Below are 18490 nucleotides of genomic sequence, written 5' to 3'. Positions count from 1 at the left end.
GGGTGGGAGGGGCGCACCGCTGGCCCCTGTGGACCAGGAGGGTGAATGGGGGACCTAACACCCAGCAGAGTCACCCCCCTCTCCCCGACATACACTCTGTAGCTCTAGGGTCCCCTGCAGGGCCCTTCTGCTGTGGCGGGCACAGTCCCACCCTCTTGTATCACCCACCCCTACCCTGGGAAAACCCTTGAAGAGCAGGGCCTGCACTTTGATTTCTGTGACCCTGGCCTTGGGAGGGGGTACCTGTGGGGCCTCGGAGAGCAACTGGGCATAGGATGATGTCAGGTAGGAAGTGCCGGATGGGCCATGTGGATGGGGCGGCGGATGAGCAGAGCAGGTCTGGCTGGGAGCATTCTGGGCTCCCACTGTGTTCCTCCTCTGACCAGCTCCAGGGCTGAACTCCAGGCTGGGCCCAGGCCCAGCAGCGCTGCTGGCCCCCTCCCCTCAGGGCTCCCACCAGGACTTCCTGGGGAGGAAGGGCCCCTGCTGGAAGCCACCCAGCTGTTTGTGGTACTCTGTGTCGCTTCCGGAGGTGGGCAATGTGTCATAAATCCGTGCTCGGAAGGCAGGCCTAGCTGTGACTCCCACCCATCTTTCCTTCTTACCCCCTGCAGCCGTTCGGCCCAAACAATGATGCCTGCTTCCTGCCTTCCTTTGTGCCCAGTCCCCCTTCTCTCCTCCCTTTCCCCTCTTCCTCTCTCTGGGAGGGAAACTGAGGCCCCCACTGGGCCCTGTCCTCCTGGTGAGGGCTCGGGCAGGGTGGGCACCGTTTGTATTAATTTTTATTCTGATTTCACAAATGGTGCGTGGTCCTTGTAGAAATCATGGGGCCACTACTCGTTCCCGAAGGGGTGTTTTACCCCCACCTTGAGAATGAGGAAAGAGAGGCTCAGAGCACAGCCCTGGCCCCCAGGAGGAGGCAGAGCTGGCGCCAGCAACGTCCTTTCTCCAGATGTTCCCGCCTGAGTGCAGGGGCTTGCGAAACCTCTCCAGGGTGGGCCCTCATCTGCCCCGCCCCCACTTCCTGGTTCGCGGTCTGAGGCTGCACTGCAGGCTGGAAGTGGTGGGCTGAGCGTTCCCACTGTGGCCTGCTGGGCAGGCTGGCTGGGGGTGAGAGGAGGTGGTCCTGGCAGGAGGAGGGGCCTAGGGCCTTCTCTGTCCCCAGTGTGCCCTGCTGCTGGGCCGAGAGAGGTGTGTTGGAGGATGTCCGTGCCAGATGGAGGTGAGGACACCCTTCATGCTTTGAAAGGGATCTGTGCCGGGGTGGGCTGCCAGTGACTGAAGCCTTGAGAGAAAGCATAGCACAGAGTCCCCAGTTCCAGCACCAGCACTGACCCAGGGCACCCAGCGCACTGGCTCGGCGTCCTTTAATGTAGGGATGCTGATACCGTGGAAGGGAGAGAGTCGGGTCAGAGCCTAGTGGGCTCCATGTCAGACGGCGGAGGGCCCTCCGGCAGCTTCTCAGGGGTTCTCGTATCCCACCTGGCCTCCAAGGCTCTCTGCATCTGACGGTCTCTGTGGGGGTCAGAGCCTCCTTGGGCAGAGAGGGTGGCCGAAGGAGGTGTGTGGGGGCTGCCTCCTCCCTTTCTGGGGCTGTGCTGTCATGCTGCTGAGCCTTGGGCCCAGGTGCTTATGGGACCCCCTCGCCACGCACTGAGACACGGGGAGGGGCCGCTGCCTCTGCCTCGGGAATAGTCAGTGACTCCAGGCCCCTGGCTGGCCTGGCCCACTTTCATCTCTTCCCCAAAGAGCCAGGGGCTGGAGCTGAGCCCACCCAGGCTCCCCAAAGCCCAGGAACTGGCCTGCTGAGCTGAGGACTCCAGGGTAGCTGATGGCAACCCCTCCTATTGGTTGGGCTCTTACCCTCTCAGGTCCTAGGGTGAAGTCCACAGCCACGGGGGTGGTCCAGATATCCACCCACCCCCAGTCACCTGTCCGCATGGTAGGCAGTTGCAGCTGATTTCCATTTCTCTAGGGCTGGGGGGAGGAAGAGGGAGGAGAGGGACTGGGAGCTGGCTTTCCATGTAGGGGCTGCACCAGAGCATAGAGGACAGTGGGGCCGACATGAGGCAGAGCATACATACATGGATACATGTGTCCGTGTGGACTAGGTCCAGGCCTCTGCTTGCACCATCCTTTGATTCCAAGGTCCTTGTTCAGGATGCCGGGGTGGGTTGAGAACCTGGGGAATTCCTGGATTTGCCTGCCAGGGTATACTGGGGTATGCCTCGGGAGCAGCACCTGTGAGGGGCAAGGGTTTGTAACAGAGGCTGCTGGGAATCCCACTTAAGCTCAGGAACCGAGAGGACCCTTCGGAGGAGGTGACTTGAATGAACACAGGGGGAGGCCATTTACCTGTCACTGAACGCATAGACTGCTGCAAGAGGGGACCTGCCAACCCTGGATGCCCAGCCATGGCATGCTTTGGAGGCGAGCCCAGGCCCCGGACTCCAGAGATGACCCCACCGTTGGCCCTGCCAGGCTCGCCTGGGCATCCAGGTGGGCGGGGCCTGCTGATCCCTCGTAGGGGGTGAGCATGCCCGAGAATGCCTGGCATGGAGAGACTGTCCTGTCTGGCCGAGAGCCTGGCATGGGAGGAGTGGCACATGTAGGCTGCAGGGGCCATGAGCATCAGCACTGGGCAGCCGCCCTCTCGCCTTGTGTCCCCAGTCCTCCTGTAGTCACCCTCCCCACCCTCCAGTGAAGGAGTCCTCCTATAACTCCTCCAAAGCTACCAGAGAATTGTGTTGATATGCCTGTGTTCATAGAGGAGGCACCGCTTTGTCCCCTGGTATGGGTGAGGATATGATCAAGGATTCTGTCCCTTGCCCAGGTTCCAGGGCCAGCCCGTAAGCTGGCTGCCACCTTACGCCATCAACGTTATTTTCTGTGTAGTCAAGAACGGGGTCTTGTCTGCAGTCAGGCCCGCCATGACTTGCTGACGGTGCAGCGACTCTGTTCAGAGAGGGCCAGTGCCACCTGGTCCCAGAACAGCAAAGGGCGTCTTCGTAGGCACTGCAAGGCTGGAGGTGCAGGGCCACAGGTGCCCCAAGGTGTTCTGGCAACTAGTGAAAAGGTCCTCAGGAGACCTGTGGTCCCAGTTCTGTTTTCTCCGGGGCCGTACGGGAGACCATCATGAGGCAGCCTGGGTACCCTGCCTGTACCCTGCTGTTGGCACTCCCCCTCCCCCCTTCCCTGGTCGTCCTCTGGGTGGTTCAGCCCCACCTAGTCCTACAAAGTCAAGAGAGAGGGTTGCTGGGAAATTCCCACCCGCACCTCAGCCTCAAGCAGATGGGTCGTTCCATGTCCGACTCAGAGGGTGCAGGGATGAGCGCCCCGGGAGCAGTGGGCAAGCTCTGGAAGAGCGAAGCGTGCGGAGTGGAAACCAGCAGTGCCGTCTCTGCCCTGATGGGTTGGGGTTGGGGTTGGGGGGCTGCAGGCCCAGCCTGGCCTGGGAGTGACTGCCGGGAGCACAGGGGTCTGGGGAGGGGCTCAGGGCTCTGAACCTGCCTTTGCTGTGAGTGCGTGTGTGCAGCCCTGGGTAAACACATGAGTGGGAGTGTATAGTTGCGGTTGTGTGCATGTGTATAACTGGATGGAAGGGGGTGTGAAGGTGTGCGTTTGACTCTGTAAACAGGTGTGTGTGGATACGTGGTTAGAGCACGTGGGTGTGTGCCTGCACGAATGCATGAGCACGTGTTGTATGAGTGTGAGTGTGAGTGCCCCATGGGACCGGGTGCGTGTAGGGTGAGTGATTTAGTGTGGGCCTTCGGAGGAGGTCGGTGGTTCGGTTTACAGGAGATCCAGGGACACTGTCCCACGCCTGCCCCTTCCCCTCTTTCTCAAGCACAAGTCAAGGCAGCATAAGTTTAGGCCTCACCCTAGAGGCCGGGAGAGGCTGAGGAGCTCAGGACATCCGTTGACGCGGAGGCTCTGTCCCGTTGGGCCACTAGGTCCTCCCTCCCCGGCCAAGGCGCCCAAGACCCCCAGCCGCAGCTATCCGCGCGGTCGGACACACGGGAGAGCGGAGCCCAGCGGCCTTCCCGGAGGAGGTGACTGGGGCCGGGCGGGCCGCGCGCATTCCTGAGCCCTGAGTCAGCGCGGCCGCCCCCTCCGGCCGGGCCCGCCCCCGGCGCGCACGCCCCTCGCTCCATGGCATTCCCGGGCGGGCGGGCCGGACGGGCGCGCGGGCGGGGACTCGGCGCGGGCGCCCTCCCGGCCGGCGGCGGCAGCCCCTCCCCGGAGCCCTCAGGACCCCCGAGGACCCCCCCGGTGCCGGCGGCGGCGGCGGTGAGTGAGCGCGCCGGGACCGGGGCGCAGGGCTCCGCGGGCCGGGCGGGTTCTGGGGCTGCGTCCGCTGCGCGCGGGGCCCGTGCTCAGCCCGCCACGGCCAGAGGCGTTGGCAGCGGCTGGGGTCGGGCCGGGCGCGGGGTCCAGGCCTGGGGCCGGGGCCGGGCGAGTCCCCGCCCGGGGCGTCCGGACTTTCCTTCCCGGAGTTTCCCGAGCCACCCGCGGAGGCGGCCCAGCCCGGGATTCCTAACCCGGCGCGCCGCAAAAATAGCCCAGGGCCGGATTAGCACGTCCCGGCGGCCTGACCGGGCCGGACAGCTCGGCTCCAGCCCCCGCCCAACAGCTGAGGGTCTTGGGAGCGGGCGGGCTCGGAGTCTGGGGGTGTCCCCAGGCTCCTCCGAGCTGTGCCCTCCCCCCCTTGACGTTTTCCGTCCCGGCCGCCGCCGGTGGGTGGTGCTCCAAGTCGAAACTCCAGCTCCGAGGGTGGGACTCCTCGGGACCGTCCCTGTCCCAGCCGTCCTCACAGGGGATGGGAATACGATCACCAGTAATAGCAGTAGTTGGGGGGGCTGGGGCGGGGTACTTCACAACCCCTGTCTCCCCACTCTGTAAGTCCTGGAACTGCGGGGACCGGGGAGCTACTCCCTAAGACCGCCCCCCCGCGTTGTGTTCAGTGGCCTAGAGGAGCGGAGGTGGGGGGCGTGGGGGCGTGCCTAGAGGCAGGCCTTCTATTGGCAGGGAAGATGGCTGGACCCCAGGTGCTCGGGGTACGGGGGAGGGCCTAGCTGTCTGTCCTGCTGGGGGCTTGTCTGTGGCTGAATGGGGAATGGGCAGGGGATCTCTCAGCCATGCCTGCCCAAGGCCCAGCTGGTTCCTGACCCGAGTTCGTTCCGTGCAGCTTGGGTTGTGTGTCTCTGTGTCTGTCTGGGTGGGCGGGGCCTGGATCCCGAGGCCCTAGCCTTGTGCTGGGAACCCCCCCCCCCCACCTTGGGACTTCCTGACTGAGAAGATTCAAGGATGAAACTGGCTTTTCAGGTTTGGCCCAACTAGATGCTGGGTTCTCCCCACCCCCCTGAAGCCAGCCTCAGCCCCCTAGAGAGCCCCCAGAAATTAGGAGGAAGGTGGGGAACCCAACAGCTGGCTGGGGTCCAAGAGGTCCCTCAGCTGAGCCCCCTGCCACCAGGGACCATTCTGGGCAAGCTGGGTCCTTTTCCCTGAGAACAGCGCAGGGCTAGTAGGTGGGCACAGGAGTCAAGGGGCCCCAAATTCAAGATGCGGGGCCCCAGGCCCATCCCAACCCTTCCAAGCAGCCAGCCAGCCTCCCATTGTGCAGACAGGCCGACTGAGGGCAGCCGAGCTGGAGAATTGTCATGACCAGAATCCCTCATGCAGCATTAAGTGTCCTGCCAAGTTGTTGTCCTTGGGAACTCATATTCTCGGGGGGCCCTTGGCTCAGAGGGGATCACCCAGGTCTTCCCTGCCTTTTAGGGCCCCCCGTCAGGGTCTTTTCAGCTCCCAACGACTGCTCAGGGCACACCCTGTTGCTCCTCTCCCTGGATGTGAGGTGCTCCCCTTCCAGCTTCGGTGTCCGTGACCAGATCCACTTTCTACCCAAGGATCATATTCCCTGGCTTCTGCCTGTTCTCTGGGTTGGGTGTGTTTGAGGGCGACCCCTCCTCCCTGAGCTGAGAGAGAGGCTCTGGGTCAGGACAGGGTGGAGTTGGGGGCCCTGGGGGGCTGTGGCCAGGGCCAGCTAGGCAGGCACATGGGTCCCTTGGACCCCATCTCCTGGGCAGACATTGTCCAAGGCTTCGAACCCCCCCTTGGAGGCTCAGTGAACTCAGGTGGTGACTGGCTTCTCTGAGGCTCAGTTTTCTTATCTGGAAGATGGTACAGAGGACCCTCCCCAGGGCTTGTGATAGGTCAGCAGGGTTGGTTAGACCCAGGTTTCCGGCAGGTGTGCCAGGTTTCTGACGACAAGCCATTTCTGCTCTTACAACAGACTTCAGGACTTGGCGTCCCCTCCTGGGACCTCTCTAGTACTATCCAGGAGCTGGCCCGACCGGGGAGGAGCTCACTAAGCCTGAGGGTGTCAGGGCACCGGGAGCACACGTGTGTCAAGTCAGTGGGGGAACTTCTGGGGGCGCTGAGCGGTGGCCTGGCTGCTCATCTGCCCTTGAGCCAGGCATGTTGGTAGAATGTGGGCCTTTCCCCTCTGCAGCTTGGGGGAGGCTTTCACCTAAGTCCCGAGACCCAGCTAGACTTCAGGTTGTCAAAGCCAGAATCTGCTATAGCTAAGTCTCTTCCCTTGTGCCTTGCTGACTGGCTGACTGCGGGGCACGGACCTGCAACCTCTCTGAGCTTTGGGGCTCCCCAACCTGGGGTGTATTCACTCTCTCAGCCCCTGCCAGAGCCAGTGGGGTCCAGGGCTTTGATTCTGGTTGTTGGGGACCCCCAGGTCCGTACATGCCTATTGAGCCTTTGGGCAGTAGCCCTCCCCAGGGTTAGTGCCTCCTCTGCAGCACCCTCCCTGGTTAGGTCCCGGAGTGTAATTATCACTAGGGATTCCTGTGCCTTCGGGGCCTCCTGTAGCAGGGAGCCTCCTGTTTTGTTATTGGCCTTCTGCATACCTGTCTGGGGTGATGTCTGTCCTGTGACGGGTGACACGGGGAGGTAGGGATGGACGTGTCCCCTTGGGGACGGGCAGAGGGCACTGTGCAGGCCATCAGCTAGGTCTTGGGCCTGCCCTGATGCTCTCTGACCTCTTTTCCTTCACAGAGAAGTGGCGAGGTCTGGGAGGGTTTGAGGAGGGCTGAGGACTCGATCGGTACCGTTTGTAGCATGATGCCATTTATACATGAGACAGAGAGGCACAGAGAGGCACAGCGAGGCCAGGTGACTTGCTTTGCTACACGGTAGCATGTGGGTGGTGAAAGCCTGGATTCTGGGAGGCCACACGGCTAGTGATCCCCGCTCGTAGGGCGTTTCGGGGGGTTGGGCATCAGATTAGGGGTCAAACAGAAGAGTGGGGGGGGTCAGAGGTCAGGGCTCTAGTGTGGAGGCTGGAGCATTGGGATCGTGCTGCGGTGAGCTGGGGACACGCCTGGGCAGGTGTCCTGGGGCGGGGCCATTGCTCCAGCTGACCTTGGCGGTGGGCGGTCCCCTGGGCAGGGCGGGGCCGGGGCTTGGTGGGTCTTGTCCTGGGGCTGGGCCATCCCGGCTCTCCACGCAGCCTCCAGCCGCCCCTGCTGGCATCGTCCTGCCAGCTGGCTGAGCAGGCCTGAGTGCCTTGGTGGCCACCGCTCGCACCTGAGGATCCAGTCTCACGGTGGCTCTGGCCACTGTCCAGGCTGGGGCAGGCCACACCTGCTCCCCAGTCTCCTCCTGCCTCTTGGTTACACCCTACCAAACTGGGCATCTCCGAAGGCTCCCACGGCCAGGTGCCTCCCGTGGCTAATGTTCTGGTCGTACGTGCGCCTGGTCCCCGCGCTTCCCTCCCCTCTCCTCCGCGGGCTGCCCTCAGGGAGCCCTGCAGAGCCGGCAGGCATTGACCAGCCCGGGTGTTTGGTTCAGCCGCTGCTTCTCAAGCACCTCTGTGGGCCAGGCACTGCTGTGGCCCCTAATTTTCAGATGAAAAAATTGAGGCTTGCAGGTGGTGAAGGTGAGCAGGGTCTGCCCGGTGTCTCAGGCCAGGCTCTCCCGTGGCTTCCCGGCCCGTCTTCTGTCGGTGCGTGTGGCCGCCCCGAGGGCCCCCGCTCATCCCCAGGGCAGGAACATGCTTCAGTGGGACCTGCCCCTGCTCCCCACCCAGCCCACTGCCCTGAGGAGGTAGCTGCTCCTAGGTCTCTCCATCCATTTAAAGCAGCCCTAGTGGTCCTGTGACCCTGCAGGGCCCTCCGTCCCTCAGCCCCATCTGGGGCCCTCGTCATGAGCCCCATGCTTGTCCTGTGCTGCCCGAAGTGCCTGGGTGTCGTGTCTGCCCCTGCTTCGTGCCCCCTTGCCGGGCCCGGTCCCCACCCTTAGCATTTGCTAAGCAGTTGTCAGCACTTTCTAGCTCACTTCCGGATGCCCAGTTAGGGGTCTCCTGATGGGGCTGGGCCCTGGGTGGGTAGCCTTGACTGTCACCAGAGTGACTCAGATGATGCGTGACCCCGAGCAGTCAGGCCCTCCCTGGGCTGCTGTTTCTTCCTGCCCCGAGGGGGTCAGCAGAGCAGAGATGCTGTTGGGATTCCCCCCTGAGGAGCTGTCTGGGAACAAGAGCCCACTGTGCGCCTGGGGGAGGCCTGGACACTGAGCCACTGTCCCCTCTGGGTGGGCGCGGTGCCCCTCCCCAGCCCAGACTCTTTGTCCTCTGGGCCCGCCCCTCCCCCACACCCCTGGGGCCCACTGTGGAGCACCCCTCCCCTTGTGGATCCCACCCACTTGAGGCCCAGATGGGAAACTATGCACAGAGGGCTGGGGCAGACCGGGACCCCGCAGCACTGGGGGCAGGGTGGGGATCCTGGAGCGCTGTGGGTTACAGAGCACCCTCCTGCCTCCACCCCCAAAACAGGAGGGACTTGGGTGGAGGTGAGGGACTCCGGGAGATCTGGGGCACACGGGCAGGGATCTGGTGCCTCCCTCATGAGCTCAGTGGTTCTTGTGTTCCTGGGGCCAACTGTAGGCCCAGGCTAGCAGGGGCTGGGGAAGAGTCCCTGGGTACCTCACCACCCTTTTTCCCACTTCTTGGCTTGGGCTCCCCCTGCCGCAACCTCGGCTTGTGGTCAGCTACTCCTCCCAGACCCCACCGAAGGTTCTTTTTCAGGAACCCCACATCACTCCAACCAATGTCTACCAAACAGTGGCTCTGGACCAGGCCTGTCCTGGGCACTGTGGGCCCGGCAGTCACAGGACAGCCCACACGTGGCTGATGCCCTGAGCTGTGCCCGGGGAGCCAGGGCTGGGAGCATCTGTCGGGGTGGGGCCAGCCTGACTAAGGCTGTGGGTCCTTGGGCAGAATGCGTGTGCAGGGGCGGGGCGAGACTCGAGCCCTGAGGTGGGTGGGAGCTGTGAGGAGGGGCCCACGGGGGCAGGGGGAGCTGGTAGGGGCATGGGTGTGGGTGGTGGTGTGTGTGTGGGGGGGTGCTCCTGGAGACGCCAGCCCCCTGGCACCCGACCTGTGGATGCCCAGTGGTGGGTCCAGGGCCGGAAGGAGCTGTGCTCAGTACCTGGGGCTGCCCCTGTTTCGTGGAGGGGCAGGAGGGGCTGTTCTCAGCATTCCATGCCCTCCTGGTCTGTGTAGGTCGACCTTCTCAGGTCAGTAAAGAGCTGGGAGTTGCTCCGAACAGAATTCCGGCCTTCCCTGTTCTGTGTAAGTCCAGTAGGAGCTGTGGGCAGCGTCCTGGGCCTGTGTCTAGTTCCACCACCCGAATACGTGACCTCGGGTAAGGCAAACCCCTGTTCTCTAGGACTCAGTTTGCCTATTTGTAAGGCAGGGGTGGGGTTTTCTCTTCATCTCCTCAGGCAGTGCAAGGGAGGTTGTTTCTGGAGGCGTTCGTGGGTGGGTTCCCAAACCCGAATTGTTTTTGTTTATTAAGATTTTATTAATTTGAGAGAGAGAGAGTATGAGCAGGGGTGGGGGTGGGGGTGGTGGTGGTGGGGCAGATGGACAAGCTGAGTGCGGAGCCCACCATCACGGGGCTCTAGCACCCTGAGATGATGACCTGAGCCCAAGTCAGAGGCCCCCCAGGTGCAACCCCCAACCCGAATTTCAGAGTCTGTCTGGTTCCCTAGCTCTTGGATGCAGTGGAAGAATTTCGGGGTCTCTTCCCTCCGAGTCTTGCTCGGCCACGCCCCTGCTCTCCATGCCCCACAACAGTGTGCTTTGGATCTCCCGTTTCCAGACACCCTGTGGTCCTTCTTTGGGGAGGGGCAACCAGAGCTGCCCTGAAAGTGACCTTTTGTAAGGGGGAGTAGAGTGCCAGAGAGGCCGTGGTCACATAGTCGTTGCCTCACCGTCACATGGCCAGGCAGTGGAGGCCCACATCAAGCCCTGGCCTTTCTGCTCTGGGTCCAGATGCTGAGGGGGCGGTGCGCGGCGTGTGACTGTTTCTGGGTGCGCGACGCCCCCTGGTGGTCCCGGCAGCATCCGCGCCCAGGCGGCTTTCAGAAGGTCCCTTGCTGGTGGGAGCTCCCGGGCAGGGAAGCCCCGTGGCCACTCCTCCGTGAGATGCAGGGGTCACAACCCCCTGTCATGGGTGCAGGGGCCTTCTGTCTTCGGAGCAGCCAGCATGGTGGGGAAGAGGGTGTGGTCTGGGTCAGACAGGCTTGAGCTTTGCCCCATGTACAGACTTGGGGGAGACCCTCAGCCAGCCTGTGTGCTCACACTCGCTGAGATCTCCGCACTGGCTGTTCCCTGTGTGAGGAGCAACTCTGCGGCGGCCTTGTTCACCCCATCACCATCTTCAGGTCTTTGCTAGATGTCACCTTCCAGGGAGACATCCGTGCCCCAGCAACCGTAGCGTGCTATGTTTTCCCTATCATACTTGTCACATTTTAACGTGGTGTCTCTACTTACGGGTTTTTGTTTTTTTTTTCCAAGATTTTATTTATTTATTCGAGAGAATGAGAGAGCAGAAGTAGGGGGAGGGGCAGAGGCAGAGGGAGAAGAAGCAGGCTCCCTGTTGAGTGTGGAGCCCAACGTGGTGTCCATCCCAGGACCCGAAGATCACGACCTGAGCTGAAGTCACATGCTTAACCGACTGAGCCACCCAGGCGCCCCTATAGTTTGTTTGTTTTTTAAGATTTTATTTACTCATTTGAGAGAGAGAGTGCAAGCGGGGGGGGGGGGGCGGGCGAGCAGAGGGAGAGGGAGAAGCTGACTCCGCGCTGAGCGCAGAGCCCGACGCAGGACACAGTTCCATGACCCTGAGATCATGACCCCCGGCCGAAAGCCAGAGTCGGACGCTTAACTCACCGAGCCACCAGGCGCCCTGTACTTACAGGTTTATTGTCTGGACTGTAAGCTCCAGGGAGGCAGGGATTTTGTCTATTTTTGTCTCCTTGTTTCTCCACCAGTGTGTCCCTGAGCACCTAGGAGTGGCTCATCGTAGATGCTCAAATACTTGTCCTGAATTTCTCTTTCGACATGAATGGATTTGTATTGTGAGGGCCTAGTTCGTGCCCCGGCGGTGTCTCCAGGGACGGGTGAAGCAGGCACGGAGCAGATCGGTGCTGAGCACAGAGGAGGACTCCAGCATCGGGGCCAGGACCCTCCCTGGGCCCAGTGACCCCTGAGAGGTCCGTCAGCACTGAATCACCCCCCCCCCCCACCAGGCTGGCCGTGCCCCACCCGGCGCCATGAGCGAGGCCCGCAGGGACAGCACAAGCAGCCTGCAGCGCAAGAAGCCGCCCTGGCTGAGGCTGGACATCCCGGCTGTGGTGCCCCCAGCAACAGAGGAACCCGGCTTCTTCCAGGTAGGCGCTGCTGGGCAGAGGCTGGGCGTGTGCCCCGTCCAGCCTCCTCACTGTGACCCCACGGCGCAGCCCCTGAGACGCCAGGCTTTCCTGCGGAGTGTGAGTATGCCTGCCGAGACGGCCCATGTCCCCGTGTCCCACCATGAGCTCCGGCGGCCGGTGCTGCAGCGCCAGACGTCCATCACGCAGACCATCCGCAGGTACTCGGCTGCCGTGGCGGCTCTGCCCGTGGGGGCTGGGGGGCCGGGGGGCAGAGGTAGGCAGAAGTGTCCCCTCTGGATACGGGGCTGGGACTGGAGCCAGGGTCCCTCCTGTCTCGGCTGTCTCCTCCATCTTGTTCCCCATGTCGCCCTGTCCTCCTCCTGTTCTGGGGACCAACTGCTCTCACCTGCCACCTTCCCTGCTCCCCACCACCACCCCGTCTCCTTCTCTGTCTCTCCCATCCCAACGCCCTGGTCCCTGGACAGCCGGCAGGTGCGCTCTGGGCGTGTCCACACTCTGCCCCTCTTGGGTCCCTCTGCTGCCCGCAGGGCTCTGCCACAGCGCCGCTCTCTCTCTCGGTCCCTGCTCAGGTACCTGGGGCAGGGCGTGAGTGTGTGGACGTCAGGTGGCGTGTGCATGGCTTGCGATCTCTTGGGGGCTGCCAGTGCCTTTGGTGTTCCCTGGGGTTCCTAACAGCAGGTCCTGGTGGTGTTTTTCTTTGCATGTCCAAGAGGTGTGCACAGCTTGCCTGGCCTTGCCGTGCCCACTGCCTGAGTTCTTTGGTGTCTGAGGTCAAGCTGCTGCCTGGGGCCAAGCTCTCTGGCGAAGGGCTGAGCTCTGCGTGCCATCTGTGGACTCTGTCTCCCCATGAACCCCCCTCTCCGGGATGGGCTGAGGATCGGTGTAAAATACTCACTTGGGCAAGGCCTGCCATCTGCGCTTCTAGTGGGAATTTGGAGTTGGCTAATTGCTTAGGGGGTGGCCAGGGCTGGAACCCACCCATCCTCTTAATTAGACCCAGCGCACCTGGCCCCTGGCCCCGGGACCCAGGCGTGATTGGAGACTTGGGCTGGGGCACGATGTCCGCCCTGGCGGGGCCGGGGGAAGACCTGGCTTCCCCTTGCTGAGACCCTCCCGTGGCAGGGGCACCGCGGACTGGTTTGGAGTGAGCAAGGACAGTGACAGCACCCAGAAGTGGCAGCGGAAAAGCATCCGCCACTGCAGCCAGCGCTACGGAAAGCTGAAGCCCCAGGTCATCCGGGAGCTGGACCTACCCAGCCAGGACAACGTGTCTCTGGCCAGCACTGAGACGCCCCCTCCGCTGTACGTGGGGCCATGCCAGCTGGGCATGCAGAAGGTATGCCCACCCAGCCCTGCTGCCTCCCACCAGCCTCTCTGTCTGCTCCCTGGGCCGGGGCTGGGGACACGGCCGACCTGAAGACAGGAGACTCCGCAGAGCTGCTGGCGTGGGGGGCGGTCACATGGTCCCAGAAAGTCACCTAAGATACTCTCTGGGAACTGGGGCCTGGGGGAGGGGACAGGGTCCTGGGATCGGGATGGGAGACCATCCCAGGATGCACAGCAGTGTAAAGGCCCCGTGGGTGAGGATGGGGACCCGCCTAGGCTCCTGCACAGCCATTCAGGGACCCGCTGGGGGGTGGGAGGAGGGGCAGCTATGTTCTCCACATTGGGGTCTAGGGTGGGGAAGGGGCCCCCACAGCCACGGCCCAGGCCTGGACTCTTACGTCTCCTTCCATCTGCCAGATCGTAGACCCCCTGGCCCGGGGCCGGGCCTTCCGCGTGGCGGATGACACGGCCGACGGCCTGAGTACCCCGCACACGCCTGTCACGCCTGGTGCCGCTTCCTTCTGCTCCTTCTCCAGCTCCCGCTCGGGCTGCAGCCGGTTCCCGCGGCGACGCAAGCGCGAATCGGTGGCCAAGATGAGCTTCCGGGCGGCCGCGGCCCTGGTGAAGGTGGGTGCGGGGACCAGGGTGGGCTGGGAACGCGGCGGCCGGCACGCCGCATGCTCACCTCCTTGCTGGCAGGGCCGCTCTGTCAGGGATGGCACGTTGCGCCGGGCGCAGCGCCGAAGCTTTACTCCTGCCAGCTTCCTGGAGGAGGACACGGCTGACTTCCCCGACGAGTTGGACACGTCCTTCTTTGCCCGGGTAAGAGCACAGGGGTATCACCTGCCACCCCTCTGTCTGCGTGTCCCACCCTGATCGCCTGTGTTTGCTCAGGAAGGAGTCCTCCATGAGGAGCTGTCCACGTACCCAGACGAGGTGTTCGAGTCCCCTTCGGAGGCAGCGCTCAAGGACTGGGAGAAAGCCACAGAGCAGGCCGACCTCACGGGTGGGGCCCTGGACCGCAGTGAACTTGAGCGCAGCCATCTGATGCTGTGAGTACCACTGGCCCGTGGGGAGGGGAGGGCCGAGGGAAGGATTGTGGAGTGTGAGCCCAGCCTGTGCACCGTGGCTGTGGTACCCAGGGCCGGGCACCCTCCAAGGCTCAGCTGCCCACCTGCGGGACGGGCACACGATCCCAGAACCCACAGTCTGGGCAGAGCCCCGCAGGGAGCAGGAGAGGGTTGGGATTAGTACTTGCAGACTGTCAGGGAACCTAACGTAGGTCAGGTTCTACCTCTTCCACCCCAGAGGGGCTCAGGATTGCTTTTACTGGTTGGGAGGAGGCTGAATGACCAGACGGTGCCTTCACTGCTAGACAGGAGCAAGACAGAGCGGGAGGGTCAGCCCCATGCAGGAGGGATTGCAGCAGGTCGGGCATCTAGGGCGGGGCGCTGACTGTGCGCCTTCCCCCCAGGCCCCTAGAACGAGGCTGGCGGAAGCAGAAGGAGGGTGGAGCAGCGGCCCCGCAACCTAAGGTGCGGCTACGGCAGGAGGTAGTGAGCACAGCGGGTCAGCGGCGGGGCCAGCGCATCGCGATGCCCGTGCGCAAGTTCTTTGCCAGGGAGAAGCGGCCGTACGGGCTGGGCATGGTAGGCCGGCTCACCAACCGCACTTACCGCAAGCGTATCGACAGCTATGTCAAACGTCAGATCGAGGACATGGATGACCACAGGTAGGCACGGCGTTGGGGTGTGGGGGTGGGCTGCAGCTTCGAGCGGGCAAAGCTCCAGGTTGGGGGCGGGTTCTCTGGGTTGGGGATGCCGCCTCTGCTGACGCTCCACCCTGCAGGCCCTTCTTCACCTACTGGCTCACCTTCGTGCACTCGCTCGTCACCATTCTAGCCGTGTGCATCTATGGCATCGCGCCTGTGGGCTTCTCGCAGCATGAGACCGTGGACTCGGTGAGCCCTGGCACCCTCCCCAGCCGAGACCCTTGGAGTCTAGGCTCTGAACTCCCTCCTGCTTCACCCTGGGAGGAGAGGGCTGGAGTGGGATCTGTCTCATTTCTTTGTTCAACCTTCCAGGTCCTGCGGAACCGCGGGGTCTATGAGAACGTCAAGTATGTGCAGCAGGAGAACTTCTGGATCGGGCCCAGCTCGGTGAGGGCAGGGCCTTGTGGGCACCGGAGGGTGGGAACCCCGGGCTGGCAGGGGACCGGGGCCACCGCTGCACATCCCACTCCTCCGCAGGAGGCTCTCATTCACCTCGGTGCCAAGTTCTCGCCCTGCATGCGCCAGGACCCGCAGGTGCACAGTTTTATCCGCGCCGCGCGGGAGCGTGAGAAGCACTCGGCCTGCTGCGTGCGCAATGACCGGTCAGGGTGCGTGCAGACTTCGGAGGAGGAGTGCTCGGTGGGTGCCCCCACCGCTGTATGTTTGTGGTTCAAAGCAAGGGCCCTCCGTTCACCTTCATTCCCTGCCTCCCCCATCTCCTGCTTCTCACATCACAGACAGTTGTAGCCAGGCGTTGATTTGGGGGTGCTCTTTCTGCATGTGTGCATCTTGTTTCTGACACAAGTGGTAGTGCTGTATTCTTTCCCCTAAGCAATTAAAAGAGACCCAAAAAGCAAAAAAGATTCATCCAAGTTTTTTTTTTTTTTAATTTTTAAAAAAAGATCTATTTAGAGAGAGAGAAAGCACAAGCGGGGGGCGGGGGCAGGAGAGAAGCAGACTCCCCGCTGAGCGCAGAGCTGGCCGCAGGGCTCGGTCTCAGGACCCTGAGATCATGACCGGGGCTGACACGAAGAGTGGGATGCTTAACCGGCGGAGCCACCCAGGCGCCCCCAATCCAGGTTTTTATCACATCATCTTGTGCGGAGGTGCTGTAGTTTATACCAGTTCCCGGATTGTGGTGGTTTCTATTCTGAAGCTAATAGGAATTCTGCCGTTGAGATCCTGTTAGGTCTCCCAACATGCCCACACATTTCTGGAGTGTAATTTCATTGAGATTGGGTTGTGGGTAAGGGTGAGAGTCTCAGTGGCTTTGCTTCTGATTCCTGCGTCCTGTTGACGGCGCTGGTAAGGGGTGGGCTCTGACCAGGGTTTGACCCTGTGTCTCCCACAGTCCACACTGGCAGTGTGGGTGAAGTGGCCCTTACACCCCAGTGCCCCAGACCTTGCCGGCCACAAGAGGCAGTTTGGCTCTGTCTGCCACCAGGACCCCAGGTCAGTTTTGCTGCCCGCTCCCGCCTTCACCACCTTAACCCATGGCTCTGTGGGGTGTGGGGGGAGAGGGTATAGCCCCCAGGGGGTTGTCGAGTTGGACAGGTGTGGATGCCAACAAGATAAAGCGGGGTCTGACCACATGCTGGGTTCGCAGGGTGTGTGATGAGCCCTCCTCAGAGGACCCCCACGAGTGGCCAGATGACATCACCAAGTGGCCGGTGAGCCAGAGTGAAAGGTTGTTTGGAGTCACCCTTGTCATGTTGGGGAGAAATCCACACTTCATCCATTAGTGATGCCAGAGAGATCGCCATCATGGGACCACCCTGCATATTCAGATGCTGTGCCCCAGGCCTTTGCCCAGCCTGTCTACCTCCCAACACCTGCTTCTCTGAGCAGGCAGCCAGAACGGGAGAAGTAGGTGGAAGCTTGCTTGGGAGGTCAAGTGACATTATTCCAACTAGACAGATGGCTCATCGGAGTCTCAGGGTGTGGCAGCATGCCTGAAGTCAAGGGAGGCCAGTTTCCTACCCTAGGACCTGTTCATCTTTGCCCCAGTCCCCAAGCATGGTGTGGGGCCCCGGGTTGGGGGTGACCCTAACCCAACTCACCCCCATTTGTGACCCAGATCTGCACCAAAAACAGCGCTGGGAACCACACAAACCACCCGCACATGGACTGTGTCCTCACGGGCCGGCCCTGCTGCATTGGCACAAAGGGCAGGTAGGTGCGCTCGTGTGCACAGCCCGTCCTGGGTGCAGAACATTGCCCTGGGGTCCCTCTCCCTCACCACGTTCGGAAATAACCTGATACACCAAGGCGCCTGTGTGGCAGTCAGGTGCCTCTGCCCCTGGGCCCCAGCAGGCCCCTCTCCAAGCCCTCTCAACCCTGGCCTGACCTTCCAGGTGTGAGATCACCTCCCGGGAGTACTGTGACTTCATGAGGGGCTACTTCCACGAGGAGGCCACACTGTGCTCGCAGGTAGGCCTCTGGGGCGAGTGTCCCTCCCCTCTTCCCCCAGCCACATGGGTGCTGATGGGCCGCTCTGCACAGGTGCACTGCATGGATGACGTGTGTGGGCTCCTGCCCTTCCTCAACCCTGAGGTGCCTGACCAGTTCTACCGCCTGTGGCTGTCCCTCTTCTTGCACGCTGGGCAAGTGATACCCTGTGGGCTGAGCTGGGGTAGGTGGGGTGAGTGGCCCCGGGGACCCTAGGCGTGGCTGGCCAGAGATGGGGAAGGGTGGCCTCCCTGCTGAGTACCGCCCGCCCCCCCCGTAGGATCCTGCACTGCCTGGTGTCCGTCTGCTTCCAGATGACCGTCCTGCGGGACCTGGAGAAGCTGGCAGGCTGGCATCGCATCGCCATCATCTACCTGTTAAGTGGTGTCACCGGTAACCTGGCCAGTGCCATCTTCCTGCCATACCGAGCAGAGGTAGGGCCATCCCCCAGGGCGGGCACCCTCCTGAGTCTCCTGCTGCCCATCCTCAACTGGGTCCATGTCTGGCACTGGGTTTGGGTCCCCAGAGAGTCCAGCCTGGGCGGGGGGGGGGTGGCTCTCCTTTTGGCTCTTCCCATCTTGATGCGCTCTGGGCCGTGGGAGGCGGGGTGGGGAGAGGGGGCTCTCTGGGTCCAGGCGGGGGGTGGGTGTGGGTCTGCTCAGCCTCGCCAGCTCATGGGCACCCACGCTGTCGCCAGGTGGGCCCAGCCGGCTCGCAGTTTGGCATCCTGGCCTGCCTGTTCGTGGAGCTTTTCCAGAGCTGGCAGGTCCTGGCCCGGCCGTGGCGTGCCTTCTTCAAGCTGTCGGCTGTGGTCCTCTTCCTGTTCACCTTCGGCCTGCTGCCCTGGATCGACAACTTCGCTCACATCTCGGGCTTCATTAGCGGCCTCTTCTTGTCCTTTGCCTTCCTGCCCTACATCAGCTTCGGCAAGTTTGACCTGTACCGCAAGCGCTGCCAGATCATCGTCTTTCAGGTGGTCTTCCTGGGCCTCCTGGCCGGCCTGGTGGTCCTCTTCTACTTCTACCCCGTCCGCTGTGAGTGGTGTGAGGTCCTCACCTGCATCCCCTTCACTGACAAGTTCTGTGAGAAGTACGAGCTGGACGCCCAGCTCCACTGAGCTGGCCGGGGCCCCGGGGCTGTGGGCCCCAGCAGGGCCAGGGCCGGGCACACTGTCCGCCCCGAGCCTCACAGGCCACA

The 18490-nt window shown here is 62.6% G+C and overlaps 1 protein-coding gene across 4 annotated transcripts; it reads left to right on the top strand.

Annotated features, from left to right (window-relative positions):
- Positions 1-1053: 1053 nt before the first annotated feature.
- Positions 1054-18490, top strand: RHBDF1 (rhomboid 5 homolog 1). Of its 4 annotated transcripts, XM_088017237.1 has the most exons (19): positions 1054-1222; positions 11605-11745; positions 11815-11945; positions 12213-12317; positions 12871-13084; positions 13492-13701; positions 13774-13896; positions 13969-14126; positions 14549-14806; positions 14923-15034; positions 15158-15232; positions 15323-15484; positions 16197-16297; positions 16452-16515; positions 16923-17017; positions 17200-17275; positions 17348-17448; positions 17574-17727; positions 17991-18490. In XM_088017237.1, exons 1-19 carry the CDS (start codon positions 1217-1219, stop codon positions 18408-18410), a joined length of 2706 nt encoding a protein of 901 aa, XP_087873363.1. In that variant the 5' UTR covers positions 1054-1216; the 3' UTR covers positions 18411-18490. The 4 variants fall into 4 exon arrangements, with proteins under 4 accessions (XP_087873363.1, XP_027967635.1, XP_027967634.1 ...); XM_028111834.2 differs by lacking the exon at positions 12213-12317; XM_028111833.2 differs by lacking the exon at positions 12213-12317 and having other exon boundaries at positions 11605-11945.

This window comes from Eumetopias jubatus, unplaced genomic scaffold, assembly GCF_037043125.1.
Source record: "Eumetopias jubatus isolate StellerSeaLion01/CBP00866 unplaced genomic scaffold, mEumJub1_p1.0 scaffold_12, whole genome shotgun sequence".
Classification (NCBI taxonomy): Eukaryota; Metazoa; Chordata; class Mammalia; order Carnivora; family Otariidae; genus Eumetopias; species Eumetopias jubatus.
The sequence above is the reverse complement of the archived record's forward strand: the minus strand, read 5'-3'. Positions and strand labels throughout refer to the sequence as shown.

What these genes read in the sequence shown, in the direction of transcription:
- RHBDF1 (XM_088017237.1), top strand. An exon ending in AGGAACCCGGCTTCTTCCAG is followed by an intron (nt 11,746 to 11,814) that starts GTAGGCGCTGCT and finishes CCCACGGCGCAG; the next exon opens with CCCCTGAGACGCCAGGCTTT. An exon ending in ATCACGCAGACCATCCGCAG is followed by an intron (nt 11,946 to 12,212) that starts GTACTCGGCTGC and finishes GTCCCTGGACAG; the next exon opens with CCGGCAGGTGCGCTCTGGGC.